The 20,639-nt window shown below is 42.3% G+C and overlaps 1 protein-coding gene across 2 annotated transcripts; it reads left to right on the top strand.

Annotated features, from left to right (window-relative positions):
- Nucleotides 1-517: 517 nt before the first annotated feature.
- On the top strand, nucleotides 518-19,875 carry ddhd1a (DDHD domain containing 1a). 2 transcript variants are annotated; one of them, XM_075448800.1, is made up of 14 exons: nucleotides 518-1,797; nucleotides 3,190-3,366; nucleotides 7,488-7,589; nucleotides 10,266-10,394; nucleotides 11,166-11,313; nucleotides 13,400-13,509; nucleotides 13,658-13,764; nucleotides 13,851-14,113; nucleotides 14,850-14,925; nucleotides 15,099-15,248; nucleotides 15,494-15,558; nucleotides 15,662-15,834; nucleotides 16,409-16,606; nucleotides 16,704-19,875. In XM_075448800.1, exons 1-14 carry the CDS (start codon nucleotides 1,008-1,010, stop codon nucleotides 16,889-16,891), a joined length of 2,676 nt encoding a protein of 891 aa, XP_075304915.1. In that variant the 5' UTR covers nucleotides 518-1,007; the 3' UTR covers nucleotides 16,892-19,875. The 2 variants fall into 2 exon arrangements, with proteins under 2 accessions (XP_075304915.1, XP_075304916.1); XM_075448801.1 differs by lacking the exon at nucleotides 7,488-7,589.
- Nucleotides 19,876-20,639: the final 764 nt, after the last annotated feature.

The raw sequence follows: 20,639 nt of genomic DNA, 5'->3' as shown, positions 1-20,639 counted from the left end.
AAATACACTTACCATTGTCTCTTCTCCAAAAGTAGCAAGCCCAGCTGGGATGTTGGTACTCAGTTTAAGATTAATAAGGATTTGCTTCCCTCTAGTGGGGTGTTGACTCATTGCACTTCGTAAGCGCCATCTGTTTACAGAGGGAATAGCTCATAACTCATCGCCCACAATATAAAACATTTTGACAAACACTTTTTTTTCTGAATGTTGACAGAATTTGTCAGGCAATAATATGTGTTGTCAAAACGCTTCTCTTTAAAAACGTATGTCAACAAAATGCAAAGTTCAGATTTTTGCTCTGGAAATGTATGTAAACGGTGGTGAGTTATTATAGCTAATATACATAATATACATCCGAATTGCATGATTGGCCATTAGTAAGATTTCGTCTCCATCTAGCGTACAATCCGAATATTGTAGTTTTATCAACCAGTGGGAACGGGGGAAAAAACGACCGTCGCCATGTTCGCGCAATTTCGACGTGCGCGTTCACGAGTGTATCCTGGGATCTATGCGTCAGCTGTAACGCTTACACACGCATACTACAGTTCTGTCTCTGCAAGATTTGTTTGTCAACGGATGAGTCTGAAATTCCTCTGCTACCGGGAACACTTAAAGAATAGTGACTGCAATGTTACTTTTATCCAGCCGGACTAAAGCGACTTGAAGACAATAAAGTACTTTGATCAAGGTTAATTGAGGAAAGGAGAAGTGGTGTATAGGTTTTCCCGTTTCATCGTTGCGGTCTCACTAATACGCAGTCCTCGTCGTAGTTCCCCTACCGGCTTCATTAGCTTAGCAAGCTAGCTAGCAAGTCAACAGCTACGGTGCGTTTGCGGAAATGCGTTGGGAGCTTGTCTTGATGTCTTTCATTTAGTTCTTTTCATTTTATTTTTTTTTATCATTTTGTCGTGACACTGATTGGTATGTATGGCGGTAGTTGAAGTATATGGGCTATGGCTTTCCTAAGGTGAAATGACAGATGAGGTAGTGCTGCTCTGATAGTTATGAGCAGTTTCAACATTACATCCAAAACGTCCACATTCAGCTCTTCGTTGAGCAGAGATAGTAAGGGTCCAGCGGTCAGTGTTGACACAGTCAACAAGAAGAGGTGGGCTTTAGGAAGCGATGTGTTTTCGTACTGTCACGAGATGAGTTTTATGGACGATTCGGTGCAGGCAGGGATGTCCTCGGTCCAGTCAGGACTGGACGGACACCTGCCACTTTTACATGCGCGACACCAAGGTGCCGAGGACAGGTTGTTGTTTGACCTTAGCTCCCCGGCAAACTACCTCGATACCAGTCCACTGGAGTACAGAGACAACGTGGGGAACAATGCTGGTCCGTTGTTCGACAGGAGGAAGAGGTCTAGGTCCAATAGCTCCAGACATAGATTCAACGAGGTAGTCACGGAGCTAGTTCCTGAGGAAGTTCGGTGGTTCTACAAAGAGGACAAGAAAACATGGAAGCCCTTTGTTGGACATGACTCACTAAATATTGAGCTCATGTATCGGAAATACTGCGAGCTTAACCCTGGTTCAGTACGCTCTCAGTTCATCGGCGGAGAGGAGGAGGGCGGGAGTAAAGGTCCGGAGAGCCCAGGACCAAACTGCACGGTGCCAGAGACGAGGACCAACAGTGTGGACGAAGGCCGCGGGTCTCTGGACACGTCCACCGTGTCCTCAGATGAGAGGGACCCACAGAGCATTGAAATCAGCGTGGATCCTGTTTGTGTTCGGGGAGGGCTCTATGAGGTTGACATTAAAGACAGGAAATGTTATCCTGTCTACTGGAAGCGTAAGTATTATTCATCTCCCCCACCCACAGACCAGGTGTATTAAACTATTTTCCCTCAGCATCAGTCACAAACCAAGTAGCTCATGTTTTCAAGTTTCCAAGCTGATTTGATTTAAATCCTTCACCACTAATTCCTGTTGGGTTCACACACCTCATATATATTTCATACTATGCAGTATGCCTGACACCACACAAGATGACTTATTCAGAGCTAATAACCTGTTCCTGTTTAGGTTGAAGTTGAAATTTAAAAGTGGTTTCTTTTTATTTATTTGGAAGCCTTACTTGCAGAGCCCTGATCTCTTTAATTGAGCAGCTAATTAATCAGCTTGGTCTTTTGGGGACAACACAGGAGGCCAGTCTATTGGACTGGACTCTATTGGCTGATCTGCACTAACTAATTCATGGATATTTCCAGGTAATGGAAAGGCAGGAAACAAATGATGGCAGCCATTATAGAGACTCAGAAACCTGACCGCGATGAAAGGGTTTGTGGGTAATTGGCCCTATTTAAGGTTAATGTCTTGTGACATTTAGATCAACAGTAATTTTTTTGTTTGTTCCCCGAAGGTGTGATGATTATTCAGACCCTCGATGAACTGCTTAACCTTGGCCTAGACCACTGTTAGCGCAGTGTATGCACTTCTTTTAAAAGTGATCTCTGTACGAGAGGAGACTTGGAAAAAACATTCATAAGCATATACATTTTAATAAGAGAGACCACCACATTTAATGGGAAATGTAATGAAATCCAAGGAGCAAAATGTACCAATCAAATGATCAACAACCAAGAAATAAAGGTTTTGTAAGCTGATATGGCACGGATTGGATTTAAGTTGGCAAAGATAGTGAAAAGATCAAGTTTAATCTGGTGGGAGCTTGAAAGTTCAAGTCATTTGAGGGAGTAAGCGAAAAGTAAGAAAGTTTATCTTCCCCAAACAGGCGTGAACCCACCCGACCAGTGAGTGAGTAGCATTAACTGGAGTTCTTTATCATGTCGGCCTTCACACTTGCATTTAACTGGGCAAATGCAACTATGCCGATGATGAGATGTGTTTTGATATTTTCCCTGTGAACCGTCTCACCCTGCACAGAGAAGCCCTGTCTTTTTTCCAGCGTGCCCAATTTAAGATCTGCTATTACACTCCTGCTCACCCCCAGAGAATCAAGGCAGAATCATGTTAATGATGTCTCTCAAGACTGTGATCAAGCTTGGCCTCGCTCGGTTAAACACTGAGACTTGGTCCTCCTGGATTTGTCACGGACTTATTTAGTGAAATGGAAATCGGTCCACTGTACATCAGATGAGGCACCCTCTGAAAGTCCATCAATTTAAGTAATCAAGTGAGTTTTTGTTCAATGTAGCTTAGTAAGTGTTTTAATTTTTTACAGATCAAGACCAAATCCCTGTGATGAGAGGCCAGTGGTTTATTGATGGGACCTGGCTTCCGTTAGAAGAAGAGGAGAGTGACCTAATTGAGCAGGAGCACCTGAACCATTTCCGCGGGCAGCACATGCAGGACACCTTTGAGTCAGACTTGGTGGTGAAGACTGTTGATAGCAAAGACGGTGAGCACCGGGGAGGGGCAGGGGTGTAACGTTTTAAATTTTAGTGTAGCATGATGTCATTAACGTGGAAGGCTTTTAACTTGATCAGCCTGGAGAATCCACTCTTGTTACGAAGTTCATATCTTGATTGTAACAAAAGTTTGATTGTGAATGTTGTTGTTCCAGAGTTAGAAAGTCAGTCAGTCAAAGGGTCACTGTCTTCACAAAATAGCCAAAAGACAGCATTGTGTCCCAAAAGGTGAATTATGAGACTACGGCCCAGCCTGCTATAGTATCAATGCGCAGCCAAGAGAAAAGAATGTGGCAGGCACCTCCATTCATGTGTGTGTGTGTGTAGGTTTTGTCATGTCATCCCTCCAGTGTAAAGCAGGTGCACTTCGTACATTCTGGCGCGTCCCTTTCTGGTGGGCTAGCTCGAGCGAAATGCAACAGCCACTGGCTGTGAACGTCAATAAGAAAGAGGTTCTTTGATTCAGCAGTCTCCGTAAGACAGCTGATTGATGAGATTTTCCCTGGTGATGAAAGCGTGGGTGTCCGGTCATGGCGGCTAGATAGAGCGAAACAAAGAAAAAAGATGCAGCAACTGTTCTCTTAAACTGTTGAAAAAGACGTAGTCTTCTTGAGAAACCAGTCTCTTGTATTACTTGACTCAATCGCCAAGACAACCTGAAGTGTACATATTATATCACGGTATTTAATGAAATGTAACTCTGGTTGGTTGATTTTGAATAAGTACTGCATGATGTCTCTTTTTCAAATAACTTAAACTCAGAAAATGCATAAAAGCGTAAATAAAAGGTGAAACATCGGCTAGACCCCAAATAGGTCATTGAGGTACACTGCAAATTAAGCCTCTGCATTATTTTGCATCTTTTGGGTCTTGTCCAGCCTTAGGCTTTGCTGATGCACTGCACTGGTCTGTCGCTGACATGCATAGCAAAGACACCGTCTCTCCCCTTATTCAGACAAAGTCATCAGCAGAGCAGGAAGTGTTCACATGAAGTTTGTTCTGCGTCATCATTATTTGTAATATGCACTTGTTGCTCCAATTTCTGCTGGAACTTTCTTCATTTGAATCACACACAAGCTTTAAAAAGAAAAAACACAGGGACAGCAAATGAGTCATGGCATATGCAGTCACAGAGAAATCCTAGATTTTATGAGAGGTGTGCATGAATGCAGGGCACATTCACACAAATTGGTCTTGTGATCTTCGAAGGCCCCTTTAGTGCAAAAGACAACGATCACATGACCTCAACTTCTCTACTGGGTGAGTCGTACTTCTGCAAGGGGGAATACTGTATAACTCTGTCCTCCTTGTGACTTAGAAACAAAGGTATGGGTCAGGTAAACTCTCTTTGTTGTCACAACCTTTTTAAAAAAATATATAATTTTAAATAGAGTGGAAACCCAGGCCTGCGCACAATTTATTTTTTTTTTGTCCACTTCTATATTTAGCAGAGGATCTAAGCAAATCGAGTGATAGATGCTGTTAATTTACCTTCTTTGGGCTGATGTTACAGGCGGCCTTAGCAGAAAAGTATTTTATCTTGAAAGTAATCATTTCAAGCACTCAGAGGCATGTGAAGGCTACCTTGAACTGCATTACGATTGATAAAGGGTTCTTGAAATGAGTGCACAAAGTCCTTACATTAGTGCAGTACATGTGCACTTGCACTCAGTGTCTCCTACTATTTGTCTTCCCTTCCCACTCTTCTGCTAACTAGGTGCAGAACATGAGTGAACACCCTGTTTCTGCTGTGTCTTTGTGAATGGTATACATACGAGGAGTACCGTCTTGCCTTCTGTCATTCTAGCGAGAACAAAGTTTGGTCATTTACCAAGCCCGAGTGTGGGGAATGTTTAGTGTAATTTTCAGAGCACTGAGCATGAAGTAGGATGAAAAACATTTTTCTTAAAGAGGATTTTATTCATTAACCTGGGCATATGGAGCACTGATCCACCGGTGGAAAACATAGGGTGTGGCTTCATCTTTCAGGCTTGAAAGACGTCAAGGAAAATGCAGGCGGGTGTAGCGTCATCTTTCAGCATTGTCTTTTTTTTATGTGGGCAAGATCAACAGATTATTTGCTTGTGCTGTTTATACATCTGCGTACTTATTTAAGCAGCACATGATGCTTGATGATTGATGACTGATGCATGCTCAGACGAAATGGAAAAAACTAGCCGTCAGGCGAGGTTGGCACTTGTGTTTAATGGCCCTGTCACACTGTTGCGTATGGCACTAGCGTATGAAAATTATCACTCATACGCTGACATACGCCAGGGGAACGTTAGGCATAGGTTGTATACGTTTCAAGCACGCTGGCATACGTTGGCATACGCTGAGGCAGAAATAAATTTTTGAACATGCTCAAAACTTTTGTGCGTATGGTTAATACGCTAAGCATACGCTAGGCATACGCTGAATACGCTAGAGGTACGATATAGGTACGTTACTGATAGGTCGAGAACGCTGGACATAAATTGCCATATGTTGGCATGAAGGTGTACCGTACAGCTAGCGTATTTATAGCTTCCGCCAGACGGGCGGAGATGGAGGCGGCAGGCAACCGACGATTCACGGGAGCGTTCAGGAGGAGGAGTTGGGGATCTTGATCGCTCAGAAGCATGTAACTCATCAGCCGCAGGTGCATCAGGCATTTCAGCAGGTTTGGGTGAGAATGATTCTTGTGTTTTTTTGCCTTTTCCTCGGCCCAGGGCCCGGGCAAACGACGATTGCTTCTTGGGAGGCATGATCGAGATGAATGTCTCGAGAGATGTTGATAGCGCGTCGTCTACTGCAATAATGGAGCAATGTGGAAAGGCTGCTGAGTTAATGGCGTTGCCCCTGCCAACCAATAGCGTCTTCTGCCAACATGGCCGACCGGAGTCACGTGACTCCTCATTCTCAATAGGCGCGTTGAAACGTACGCTGGGCATGCGCAGTTCATATGCTACTCATACGCTAGTCATTCTTTATTTTCAAGGACTTTTCGTGCATATGATTAATTTTCATACGCAACTCATACGCTTCTCTCATACGCAACAGTGTGACAGGGCCTTAAGGAACCTAAAATGTTTGTCATTAGGTAGCAGTTCATGTTACATTGTCCAAGTCTGCTGATTGATTTGAGAAGGGATTGGTTATAGCAGTGGTTCGTGTGTTCCTCAAAGGAGACCATCCATTTGAATTAATAACCCAAGGACAATGATACATTAGGAGGTACTGCTCAAGTTGAGGTAAATAAGTTAATTTAGACCTCCATATCCAGATTTTGTGCATAATAGATAGGTATTGGAAAGGCATTGGAAAGCACTTATTTGGATTGGATCCATTAGTGCTACCTATAGCTCTTAGAGCAAAACAAACTTACTGTACACTCAGCACTTCTCTCCCCCTCCACAGCCTTTCACCTCTACCGGGGGAGACGCTGCTGACATTTGCACTCTGGATGTCTGTGTTATCACAGCTTGAAAGATGTGGTCAGCTCTGAAAGTTGTGGCTTGATAGTTTTTCACTAACAAATTCAGAGGAGCGCCTTTTCCTGTCAGTTCAAAGCATCCGACTACTATAGATGCACGATGTCAAGATGATAGTTTCTGTTATTTCTCGTTTTATTGAACTTTTTGATAATAATTCAAATTAAGGTATTCATATGAAATGTGTTGGATCATTTTGGTACAGCAAAGGCTTCCAAACCATGATGTAAATATGCTAACTTTATTTACTTTCTGTCAGTGGGTGTATTTATTTTTTCATGTTTGCTTTAATGTTTTTGCCCACTAAATGCTGTCAGCAGTATACAAATGTGTTATACAAACATTTGCAAAAAGCCAGAGTAAATAACTGGAGTAACGACCTCGGCAGACATCACTAATGCAGACTTCTGCTGAGAGCCAACCACATTCTGCCTCAGACATCTAACGTTTATGTCAACCAGTGCTGCATCGGGGCTGTGAACTCATCCAAACTTTTAGAACTTTATTATTGCCAAGGCATTGGGTCAGGTTATTTCTTGCAGTGAGAAAGACTGGCTCTTTGTTCAAGATTAGTGACAGCAAGTCTATGTGAGTGACACCAGAGAAATGTCCATGACTCACTCTCTGTTGGTTGTTAGTTCTCTCCCGCCTGCCCCCTTTCTACCTCCCTTTTCTGTTCAAATGGAGTGGATATCAGACGAGTGCTAAAACTACATGTCACAAGCGCAAACGCTGTCAAGGTACTGTAAAATGCTAAGTTTCCTCTATATTGTGTTAGCTCTTTTAGCTTGTAAACTCTCCCTGTAGATTCTAGGTCTCCGTGGGGCTAGATTTTCCTTTCTTTTGTGGTTATAACCTTTAAAATCTCGTACTAAGAACTAGACCTAGGCTCAGTTAGATATTTGTTTAACCTACTTTAACTGGGCCTAGTTGCTAGAACTCCCCTTTTGTGCTGTGACCCAGAGTTTGGTTCTGCTGTTGCTGCTGTTTGAGGAATTGTGTGTTTCTCCTTGCTGTAATAGTGAGTAGATGACATGGTTCACTCAACTACAAGGGCAAGACCCCTAAAACCGCTGAATGTGGGATTTAAAAAAAAAAAAAAAGCTGATCCTCAAAACAACCACCCTGCTTTCCTGTTTTTGTTTGTGTTTTTTTTTTATACTCCCACCTCTTATCTCCCACTTCATCACTTCACATCTCCCTTTCCTTCCGTCACTATTACTGTGGCTTTAATGAACCACCATCACCAGCTCAACAGTGAGCTTTCTGAACAAAGCTCTCTGTTGAGAACCGAGCACAACTGATGAGCTACACAGAGGAGCCATTGTAGTCCTTTACCATTATAGCCTTTAACATGTTGTGTGCATTTACTCTCTTTGAGGTCCTGTCCTACTTCTGGGGACACTGAATAGAGAGCTGTCAGTGTCTGCATCCTCATCTTTTGGCAAATCCAAGTGGTCATTGACCTTCAGCTCAGAGAGCCTAGTAGACCTCAGTGTAGTGTTTTTGTGTGTGTGTGTATAATGCAACACCTTTCCTTAGAATACACTTTACAGAGTATTTTACTGAGGCAACTACTTCCAGCTCTGAGCTTCTTGATTGATTTACACAATAAAAACACATAATCTTTCTTTCTCCTAACTTCAACAGTTAACTCATGCTCCTTCTATTTTTTTTTTTTGCCATATATCCGCTCTTCATGCACTCCTTTTTTTTTCTGTCCATCAGTGTGTCGCTCTGCTATTAAACTAGCTCACTAAACTCTGGTTGACTGCCAGCTCCTCCGGACACTTCGATCTTGATTCCATCTTTAGCCCCTCCTTTCACACTGCATATTAGCGTAAAACAGGAAGTGTTCTCCGACGGCCTCCGATCGTCATTCCACCTGTGACACGAGCTAAATTGAGATTTTTGATGTATTTTTTTTTTCAAGTTGGACCAATACCTCCTGTTTTACCAGCGATTCATCTGCACATAAGTGTCAGTCTGAAGTGGCCTGCACCTCTGCACGACGGTGTACAAGGTCGGGTGAATGAAGCCGCCTCCCTTTTTATTCCCCCTCGTGTCTTTGGTTTTAAGTGATAAAGACATATGAGGAAAGAGGGCCACTTTAAACTGTTTAAGATGAATTCTGACTAGATGGTGAAAGGTTCTCTTCTTAGAAAAGCTTGTAGTTGCCCCCCTGCTGCTGGTTTGGAGTTTCATGTGGTGATAAGGGGATAAGTAGGATATAAGTTTCCTTTCATGTTGAGCAATTTCATTTGACAATCTGCGAAGATAAATGGAAAATGCCTGTGTTGCCAAAATACTTTACCAAGCAGGTTGATTCGGTTCCTATTGTTGATCAGCGATGGTGAATTCATTTATTTATTTGTTTATTTTTTATTGTTCTCATATTTACACAGACTGCATTTAGAGTCAATGTGTCATTTCAATGCAGTAATAAGTGCTCTTATTACCCGACAGTCATGCTTGTCAACTAAGGAAATTTGCCTACCACTCTGCAGAAGATGGGGTTGATTCCACTGTGTGTCACACAAACACACGGGCTCAATTCATATGAGTCTTGTCTCATTATTTGACGTGACGCGGAGATGTCTCACCGTGTCGACCTGGACAGTATAACATCGAAGAGTTTTTAAAAAAAAATAAATGTCCAGTTTTTTTCATTTTTTTCCATTGTAATGTTTAGAGTTTCAAGCAACAGACAATCTGGAACATGGCGTTTTCACAAGAACCGTACCCTGTTTTTAAGGGTTTTAATCCTCACTTTGGTTCAGAACAGAACAAAGAGCCGTTAATGGGCACTGGACAATTGCCAACTTCTTCAACAATTTCACCCAAGTCAACTTAACTGGGCAGGGCATTTAAAGGACATGCAGCAGAGCTATGAATAACTCTTGAGTTGACCACTTTCATTTATTGCTCTTTGCTTTTGTAAGTGTCAAATGGTGTCCTCACGAGCCATAACTCTGCTCTTACTTGCCTTAGTCACTGCATAACAAACTGAGGCCAAAGGCTGGAGAAAGACTAAGCTGAAAGTGCTGTCATTTTACAAGTATGTAAAATCTCGTCAGTCGGATGACACGTAAGCAGGACGACAAGCAAGAGCGGAAATATGTGATCACGTGGTGTGATGTGATGTGTTTTTCTCTCTGCAGATCAATGCTACAAACTGCATTTGATTGAGCTGTTTGGAAAGATGATTTTTGCCCTACTTACAGAATTGTAACCTGGTGTAATTCCACTATGATTCCCATCATTTCGGTTGTTTATCCTCTCTCCTCTCTCCTACCTCTCCCCTGATTTTACTTTCTTTTTTACCAAACTACCTAAACCCTTTGCCAATGCCACCCCATCTTCTCCCCTTGTTTTCTTTTTATTCACTCACTGCTTTCTCACTGCCCTCCCCGCAGCCATTCACAGTCTAAAGCTGAGTCGGACACATGTGGATTGGCACAGCGTGGATGAGGTCTACCTCTACAGCGATGCGACCACTTCCAAAATTGCACGGACCGTCACCCAGAAACTGGGCTTCTCCAAAGGTCTGTAATCACTTATTACTGCTCTTTTCCTGATGAGAAAGATAGTTTCCCAAGCAGGCTGTGGATGTGTGTATTTTTTTTTATCTACATTAATGTAGTTTGTAGTCTGTTCTAAGAGCAGGGTACATCTACAATGGTTTATAGTGATTAGATTTAGTTTTACTTTGATATGACGAAGTCTCTAGCAGTCTATAATGCAACTATTACTGTAACCATTAAGTGTGAAGCCAGCCACTGTATGAATAATATATTACATTGATGCCAGTAATTATAAAATGTATTTATCAGTATGAATGACTATAATCTGGTCTGAAATTTCAAAACTCTGGTACATTTTCATCTTCATCCTTCAGATTATATTAAAGAGGAAGAGCTGCTGGTGGTTGACTTAGTCTTCCCTGGGCTCTGTAAAAGGATATCTCTTTTCAGACAGCTCATTGGCTCCCATCACCTTTCCGTTTAGCACATGACTGGATCAGATTATAGGTTTTAAGTAAGGACACACACTCTGCCCTTCAGGCACATTAGAAGTTTTGCCACATGGTATCAGACCAGAATAACAGGACTCCCCGTCTCACCTACTGCCCTCGTTGGACTCGACACAGCACTTAACTTTATTCAACGGAAGGCTATTAATAGCTGAGTGACTCAGTTACACACTGAGTGGTACACAGGATACTTGATCTGAATGTTTCGTTTTCTCCAAAATGACAAGCAAGCTCCTCACTTCTCTAAAATAAAGATCCATCCCTGTCCTCACTCCTGTTTCAGCCTCGAGCAGTGGCACACGCCTCCATCGGGGTTTCGTTGAGGAGGCCTCACCTGAGGACAGACCCCCTCAGACGACACACATCGTCTTTGTGGTGCACGGGATTGGACAAAAGATGGATCAGGGGCGCATTATTAAAAACACTGGAATGTGAGTCGCAGTTTTGAATAAGACCAGTTGATGTAGAATTTTATTGATGTGCATGTTCGTATACATGAACAGTCATGGTTTAAAAAGAGCACCATTTAATTTCAGCTGTACATTAAATCCAGTTCCAGTGTAGACCCACACAAGTACGCTGTACTTTTTGTCTCAGTTCAAACTGTTTGTTTTTCTCCACTATTTTTTCTATTTCTTTCTTGAGTTCTTTACCGCTTCTGTTCTTTTTTTTTTTTATCAGTGTTGCAGACAGAAATCACAATAGCATCTTTCCGCTTCAGAGGCTTATGAATTGTCAAACAGGTTCCTCGGTGTGCTCCTGACAAACTTGTTGTTATTCTTTCTTTCCTCCTCCTTTTTTTTTTTTTTATATATATATGATTAGTAGTTTCAGACATCAACCTGTCCAACAGGTCAATGGAATTCTAGATGGCATTTTTGCTCAAAACCATTTGGAGTTATGCAATTTGCTTGTTCATGTAATGTCCAACTAAAGAACAATGTAAGCCCTGCCCCTTTAGAAACTGATAGCTTTTTCTTGAAGCATTAGAATCCCATTGTTTTCCCCTCTTTGTTCATCAAAAAACCACCCACGGCTTAAAAAAGATTATAACGCTGCACCTGCAGCCTTTCTTTTTTCCTTTCCTCCTGTCCTCTGTCCGTCTTTCACACTCTTTTTGTCCTCATCTGCTGTCCTCTTACGTTGTGCTTTGCATTGCTAATGTGTGTATGGACGCAGTGGCCGAGAAAGCGCCATGTACCCAAACTTTAGAAACACAGAGGGAAATCCAGCAGCAACCTTGCAAATAAATCCTGTGGTCTGGAGTTGTTTTTATATAGTATAATATATATGTCTATATATGAAGTACAGAACTAGATTTGACCAATCTTTTATCGACCCACGTTTTAAGGTTGTGCATTCAGGTGTTAAAGAAAAACCAAACCAAAGCAAAGTTCAGTTTATTTTGACTTTAGATGGTGGGTTTCTCAGCTTTCGGTGAGTGAAATCCCATAACCCTATCCCGCTGACTTCTTTTTGTCTGTAAACAGTTTCATGTTTTGACTTGAAACTGATATTTGCGGAGAGTTCCCAGGCACCCAGTTAGGGAGAGACAGTGGAAGGGCATTATAGTACATTATTATCTCTTATGTGATGGATTGTGGCACTTTACATTGCACTTTGGTCCATGGACCTTGTGCTACTACTGCAGGAAGTAGCACAGACTGTACAGACCAGAGCCGTGTACATGTCTGTGCCACAGAGTTGGCACTTGATCATTGAACCAGCTTAGGCCAACTAAGCAGTTAAAGTAGACCAAGTCAAGCTGCAGAGCATGTTAAGCCTGACTCCCGTTTTCTGGGGATTACAGCACACACACTTTCCTTAGCCAAGAGGAAAGATCAGGCTAACATGTTTTGCCTGTTCCTTGTTTACCACTGTTTTTTTTTTTAGTTTTATCAGCAGCCTGGAAAGAATAACTTGTTAGCGTTTGGGACATTATTATATCCTAAAGCTCTTGTGGTTGCTGCATAGAAGGTTGTGTCATGCTGCACGCAGATCTCTGAGTGTTTAAGTTTCCTTAATATACTAGATGGTCCAGACAAAACATGTACGAGATGTCCCATATACAGACGAGTCACCTAAAAGCCTCTCAGCCTACATTTACCCGTGTCAACAGATGCCCCTCTCTCCCGTTCTTTGTGTATTTAGTGTATCCTGCGATCACATGCAACCCCATTTAGGGCTGCTATCGGTCTAGCTATTGTGTACATGCTGCACAAAAGAAGCCGCTGCATCAATGATCAGAAAAATGGATGTCATTCTTCGCTTCACAGTCATTAATGTTTAAGAGAGAAAAAGAGTGTAAACAACCCCCAGTCAATCTGTATTGTGCCCGCATGTCCCCAATGTTTTCATCTACTCTGAACATGTCCTTGTTCTCCACCTCTTTCAGTGCAGTATACTGATGATATTGCTTTTAAAGATAGCCTAAATATGTACTCTAAATGAATGCAGCTTTTAGTGTGTGACGTTGCCATCATATACCAGATCACCTTTATTGTTGTGTCTTTTTAGGTTGAGGGATGGTGTGAGGAAGATGGAGGAGAAGCACTTTTCAGAGCACAACGAAGAACATGTGGAATTTCTCCCTGTTGAGTGGCGTTCAAAGCTTGCACTGGATGGAGGTTTTTTTAACTCATTTTGTTTCCGTGCATTGCAGAATATACGTAGTACGAAACAATGTGTTGTAATCTCGGCACGTGAATTCACAAAGTTTTGATTTACTGCGTACATGCAGATGGATGATGGCAGTGTCTGTTTATGTTTCTTTAGATACCGTAGATTCAATCACACCGGACAAAGTGAGAGGACTGAGAGACCTTCTCAACAGCAGTGCCATGGACATCATGTACTATAACAGCCCTCTTTACCGGGATGAGGTGAGAGTCATACACTTTCAAAAGCTGTTAGAAATATCTTGGGAGCGTCCACTTCTGCTTAAAACCTATCCGCTCCCTCTCCCCAGATTACCAAGGGCCTCACACAGGAGCTGAACAAACTTTACTCGCTCTTCTGCTCGCGGAACCCTGAATTTGAGGAAAGGGGCGGCAAAGTGTCCATCGTCTCGCACTCCCTTGGCTGTGTCATCACGTATGACATCATGACCGGATGGGATCCTGTGCACTTCTGCCTGCAGGAGCATTGCGCTGTGGAGGACGAACTGGACTTGCGCTGGATGTCCTATGAGGAGAGGCAACTTTTGGACCAGCTGAGGTCCACGAAGAGCAGGTAAGAGTCCGCTAATGTAGATCCGTGACTCAGGGACTGTGTTGATAGCTGTGTCTATAAACATCCTCAAGGATTTGGGTGGAGCGCTTCGGAGGAAACAGCTGAGATGTCAGGAAGGCCTAAGGCATAACTTTTTATATGTTTGAGGTTATTTTTTAACTCTGTAAGGATTCATTTGGCAGAAGATTACCAAATGGTTAAGTAGGACCACGTTATGTAAGTTGTTTTTTTTTTAACCTTTAATTTTGCAGCTCTGAATAAACAACTTGCTCATATCTTTCCAAACTAGAATTTGTCTTAAAAGGCATGCACAACACATTATGTGCTGCCAGCTGCCCATGCTCCACAGGATGCATTTGTACGCTGTGCCGCTCTATACGATACTCTGTGATCACACAGAGGGGAAGAAAGCTTTTAGTGCGCCTGTCTCGCATCGCACTGTGTGTTCAATATCATTCATTGTGCTTATTGTGCACCGTCATGTTAGTAAGAATAGGAACTGTTGATCTCAGTGGAACAGGAACTGTTTTACCAACTTTAGGGGCTAAAGGTCTGTAGATCCTCAGATCTTCTTCTGTAACATGAGCTAATGTCTACAGTATAGTAATCAGAGCTGTATTGCAACTGATTGTCAGGCTACATTTAAGAACAATGACTACTTCCTTTGTCTAAGATAATGATAGATGCTGTGATTTTTATTTATTAAAAAAACAAAAAAAATGTAATCTTTCAATAGGTTGCGAGAGTTGGAAAATCAGCTTGTCACACTGGAGGCCTCTAAGCCTTCTGTGCCCCCAGCACTCAAATTCAAGGTGAGATGTTCCATGTTGACATGTATTACTTTAATTTGATAAATAACAAGGGTCAAGGGTATTTCTTGTAGGAAAAGCTAAATAGAAAAGATTCTATCTTTCACCTGCCTATGTCGATACAAAAGACCCCCTTGTGGTCATTTCTAATAAGCTTTGCTACTTTTGTCTCACAGGTGGAGAACTTCTTCTGCATGGGCTCTCCTCTGGCTGTGTTCTTGGCTCTGAGAGGGATCCGCCCAGGTACCAGCTGCCACCAAGACCACATCTTGCCCACCTCCATCTGCAGCCGGCTGTTTAATGTCTTCCATCCCACGGACCCTGTGGTCAGTTTCAATTAATCACCTCGATATTTCCGGATGTTACAGGAAGTTCAGGTTTTATGTTTCTCGTTGGCTTTTCAAAAAAAAGGGGGAAATGTTTGTTCCTTACTCGGCCCACGTGGGTTTTAGGACGTGCTTTTTCTGCTGTTTTCACAGGACTTTCTATGTCACAAAGCAACTCATTCAAACGTGTGAACAGAACTGTATTCAACAACTCAAAATGGACTAATGTTTTCTGCTCTGTTTAGGCTTATAGACTAGAGCCCCTCATCCTTAAACATTACAGCAACATCGCACCTGTGCAGATACACTGGTAAGAAGCTGGATCTTTGAACATTTGATATCGCCCCTTCTATGCACGCATTAGTATTTTAATCTGCATGGGCTGAATGTGTTGGGTTTCTTTTATTCACCAGGTGTAGCGCTACAAACCCTACATCTTACGATGAAATCCGTCCTACCTTCCTCACCCCAGTCAAAGATCCGATATCTGATACCGAGAGCATTCCCAGCCCAAGTACCTCACCTGTCCTCCCACGCAAGCACTATGGGGAGTCCATTACCAGTCTGGGCAAGGCCAGCATACTCGGTAATTTGTATTTACTCTACAGTGAAGAATCGCACAGCATTAGTCATCATTGAGCGTTTTTAAGGTAACTCGTGGGGGTAATGCACTCAATCGCCACTTATTGTTAGGAGTTTTACCTCTGAGGCAGTTTCAGTTTGTTTGATTTCTCAGTCACTTTATGCCGGGTAAGATGAACATGAAAGAACAGACGACTTTGAAGTACCCATTTAGTTTTGAGAAAAAAAAATTGAGTAAAAAATATTAGTTGTTGACGGCTCTTACATACACTTACATGTGACTACAACTGGAAACACAGAAAGATAATGAATTGGTCTTTGGTGAAACCCAAACTGCTTAAGTAAATTCCATTTTATCCTGTGAACTCTGTGTTTTTTTTCCACCATTACTGAGTCAACAGTGCCATCATGTGGCAATAAGGGCTCATGTTGCTGACCATGTTTTTTTTTTACTGTGTCATTGTTTTTAAGTGGTACATTCGCTTGTTTTGTTTTGTTTTTTCCTCCTCTGAACCAAATTCCAAGTAATTTCGCTTCCTTTATTTCTTCTGAGCTTTTCCATAATCCTTTACTTACAGGAGCAGCAAGCATAGGGAAGGGCATAGGAGGCATCCTGTTTTCGCGTTTTTCACGCTCAAACAGCCAGCCTTCAGTGTCGCTAGGACCAGATGGAGGGACAAATGCTGAGGAAGAAGAGCAGAAGCGCACAGAAAGCCAGTCGGCCTATGGCCTCTCCAGCATGATTCGACCCACTTCCCCCACAGCCGACACATCATGTAAGATTACTCACCTGCGCAGCAGCAACAATGCTTTCTCATTTGTTGGGTATTAAATGTCAATTCATGGACACGATAATCTGTTTCTGCCTTGCAGTGGAGCTGGAGAGGCGTGTCGACTTTGAGCTTCGGGAGGGTTTGGTAGAGAGCCGCTATTGGTCAGCGGTGACCTCACACACAGGCTACTGGTGCTCACATGATATAGCCCTCTTCTTGTTGACCTTCATATATAAGCAGAAGGCAACACCCTGCCACCCAGCAGAAGATACCCCAGAGCCAGACTGAGACGCTATATTTGTTGCAACACAAACGAACACCTGAGTGGTGTCACTGAAGACATTTGTCACATTCAAGACGGGACAAAAGAAGAATGGCTTCCCTCCAATAAATTTCCATCCCCAAAAAACTTCTTAAATTCACTAGTAATCACTTTCCCTTTATGTTGTTGGTGATTCAGCCCTTTTCACATTTGGGAATTGTTACTGAGGAAATGACTCGAGCGCATTCCCAAGATGTACGTTTTTGCACGCCCCCAAGGGTGATGGCGTTGGACCAGGAGCCCCTACAGAGGGGCATCCTTCGCCAGTATGGCCACAAACTAAATATAAGCATGGAAGACGCGTCTCGGGACTCTGATGCATGGAGGTTTTGTACCCAGTGGAAGGGAGCTCTGACTTCATTTCCAACCTTATGTCAAACAGCTGCAGCTTGCAGATTACGTGTCCATCAGTCCGCCGTTATCGGTGCGTAAATTCATCTGCTCTCCCACACGCTCCATCTGGAGCCCTCTGACACTTTGGCTCGACTCAGTGGTTGAGGCCTCGAGCTCTGTGCAACGTCATTTCAGCAATGTTTTGGTTTATTCAAAATAGTCAATTTTTTTATTTTTTTGTCACGTTTGGTTTGAACCAACTCAACAGCAGCGTTTATTTTGTTTGTTTTTGGGGGCAAAAATCTTTTCTAACCCAACAGTAAGAGCTACAGTAAATATCCTCATTAGATCCAACGGGACTTCTACCTACAGAGGTGTACAGCCACATGAGGCTGTATTATGACAGGCAGATCAGTGGCCTTTAACAGGGAATAGATAGCTATTTTCTTACAGTTTACGAGTTCACAAATCGTAATCGAAAGTCTGGATTTTTGTCATTTACGAGACCAGTTATCACTCAAAACCGTCGCACTCAGTCAGGTGAAATCTAAGCCTCTATATTGATGAATTATTTAGGGATTGTTTTGTTTTTGTTTTTCTTTGTACCTTTATATTGATGTCCAAATGAAATGGGTGGCACGAGATGTATTTTTTCTTAAAAAAAAAAAAAAGAAAAAAAGGAAGAAATATTTTTCATAGTGATATTTAGACTGTTGTAGATAATAAACCTGGATCCCTTCACCGGGGAAAATGGGATTCAGACCTGTGGCCAAATAACGTTTGTTTCTTGTTCGTTAACCTGCATTAACAAAGCTTCGGCTTATTGTCTAACCTGACAATGTGATTGAGAGGGTAAATAATGTAGATTTCCTATTTAGTTTCAAGCCAATGCGATAGATTGCACACAAAAGTTAAATGTACCATGTTCACCTTTTTTATTTGTCACCAATTCGCACTTTTCCCCTATAAGCAACGGTCGCCTGTCCGTATATTATTGTGTGAAAGGCCAGTTTCTTTATCCTTCACAAACCTGTAGTTACAGTCAGTCGACAAGGCAAACGCATTAACATACGGCCGCCTGAGTGACGCTGCTCACAACGATTTTAAAAAAGAAAAATCAAAACCATTCGGGTAAGTGGAGACAACAATTTGCTGTTTTTTGGGGGAATTTTTTTTTTTGTTTCGGGTGTGTCAGAGCGTCTGTAAAAACACTGATGGAGCTTATATTAGTCATACATCCGAGTAATAAGTGGGCATAAAATTCAAATACTTGCTTACTTTGCATGATTTCGAATAAATAATGAATGAATGTTGGATGGAGATGAAATAGTGCAGCGTGCCAACACACGTCTAAGAGTCTGTGTTATCTGCAGAATCACTCATTTTAAATGCATTTGCAATGGATGAAGAAACTCTTAACTGTCCTCACACGAATACTTATTGAGTTACATGCCACTGACTTGATTCCTATCGGTGTCAAATTGATTTCTACAGCTTGCTGTAATGTCAAAGTTATCAAAGAGCTTATTTTCATTTGTTGTGGTGCAACACGGAGCTTAATCGTACCACATAAGGGCTGTCGCTCTCTGATCCGTCACTACGTGGAATCGGTCCATTGCTGTTTAATGTCTGTGTTGCGTCGCAAAGGCCTATGTACTGAAACCAGGCTGCCTTGAAGAGCTTACCCGATGGCTAACCAGGGAGATGTTCTGAACCTGGGGCAAACGGGACGGGGTGGCGTGAGAATCTTTCCATGTCCGACCCGTTGCTTCTTGCACGTTCATCAGCGAGGAGTTGCACTGGAGCTTTACTGGAAAGCAGCCCGATGTTGGTTTTTTTAGATTTATTTTTTTTTTTAAATATATTCATTATTTTGCTGAGCATATGTTACAGGGATGGCAGCAGAATGCCATCACAACATGCAAAAGGCGGTGTGGCGTGGGTTCAGACACAGCAAATATGTACCGTGAGAGAGTGGTTGTACCACTGTGACAATAACAGCAATGTTCCTGTCAACGTTTGCCATTTTGGCCGTTTTTGACACTTTTTTTTCCATTTCTAGCAGTTTTTGGTCCAAGCACAGATGGTTAAATGGGTTCACTCTGCTTGCTTAAAAAGTGGCAAGTTACTTTGAAAGAATTTTGTGAAGACACGTTGGACGTTTGACTATATGAAAACTTAATGTACAGCATTTTGACTGACGATGACAGTATATTTTTCTTGGTAAGGACGCCATAAGCATCAGGGAAATATCTGTTAAGTGTTTTGTAGATTTAACACTCTTTAACATTTGTTTGATGTCATTTTGAAGCCATCGTTGATTACAACAATCCAGCTCAAACTTTTCACGTGTCAATAAGGAGTTTACATACAGTATGGCTTGCCCTACGTATGTTTCCGGACAGGTGGTTTAAAGAAAAATGTGCATTAAAAGTTACTATGGATAACTTAAAGTGTTAAACAGGTAACATCTGCTCTAACTTTGAATAGGTGTCTGGAAAGGTGTTTGTCCTTAGAGCTGTGCAATAACCCATGCCTGTAATGAATTCTAACTGCCATCCAAAGCACTGTATTTATTTTCTTTTATTAAAGCATTTCCTTTTGAATACAACCATTATATCTTGGTCCATCATGTTTGACACATTACAGCGAATTGGGGTCTTCTGTGGTGTAAAAAGAGAGGTCGAAATCAGCAAAGGAAGATGCGCTCGGTGCTCATTTCCAGACTGGTTTTTGGAGGACAATGGAGCCGTTTGTTCATCTGAAACTCGGAACAGATTCTTTCCAAGACGCCCCCTGAAGCGAGCAACAAAGCTGATGTATAGTTCCCGAATAGGGCCGCATTGTAGTCCGTCTGCAGTCACGGCTTCCACGTTTGTTTCCAGGGTCCTTGACGCACGACGGCAACATCTGCAAAGGCGAGGTCCACAGATGGGACTCGATTGATCGCAGCTGACTCATACATAATGGAGAAATCCATGCTGTTCTGTTTGCGGCCAGAAGAGGTCAGTCGGCTATTGATAACGCTGGAACAATGACCCAAAGCGATCATCTGTCCCGTGTGTATTCTCTCTCATCCTAACTCCATGTATGGCTCAGCTAATTTAGCAGTTTGATATATATATATATATATATATTTTCTTTCTTATCTGAGACAAAATTGGAATTGATCAGTCATTTCTGTGTTTCATAACGATTAACCGACACAGAATGCAACAGTAGAAAAAAAACAAAAGTCAACATCTTAGCTCCATCTTCCTCACCTCCTCCATCCACATCACCAAGCAGCCAAGTCTATCTCGTTCTCCTGCTCTGCATCTGACTCAAATGTTTGCTTAGCAATTAAAAGACGGCCTATAAAAGGCAATGTGTCGGCTGCCA

Source organism: Odontesthes bonariensis, chromosome 17 (assembly GCF_027942865.1).
Source record: "Odontesthes bonariensis isolate fOdoBon6 chromosome 17, fOdoBon6.hap1, whole genome shotgun sequence".
Classification (NCBI taxonomy): domain Eukaryota; kingdom Metazoa; phylum Chordata; class Actinopteri; order Atheriniformes; family Atherinopsidae; genus Odontesthes; species Odontesthes bonariensis.
This window is presented reverse-complemented; position numbering and strand designations above follow the sequence as displayed.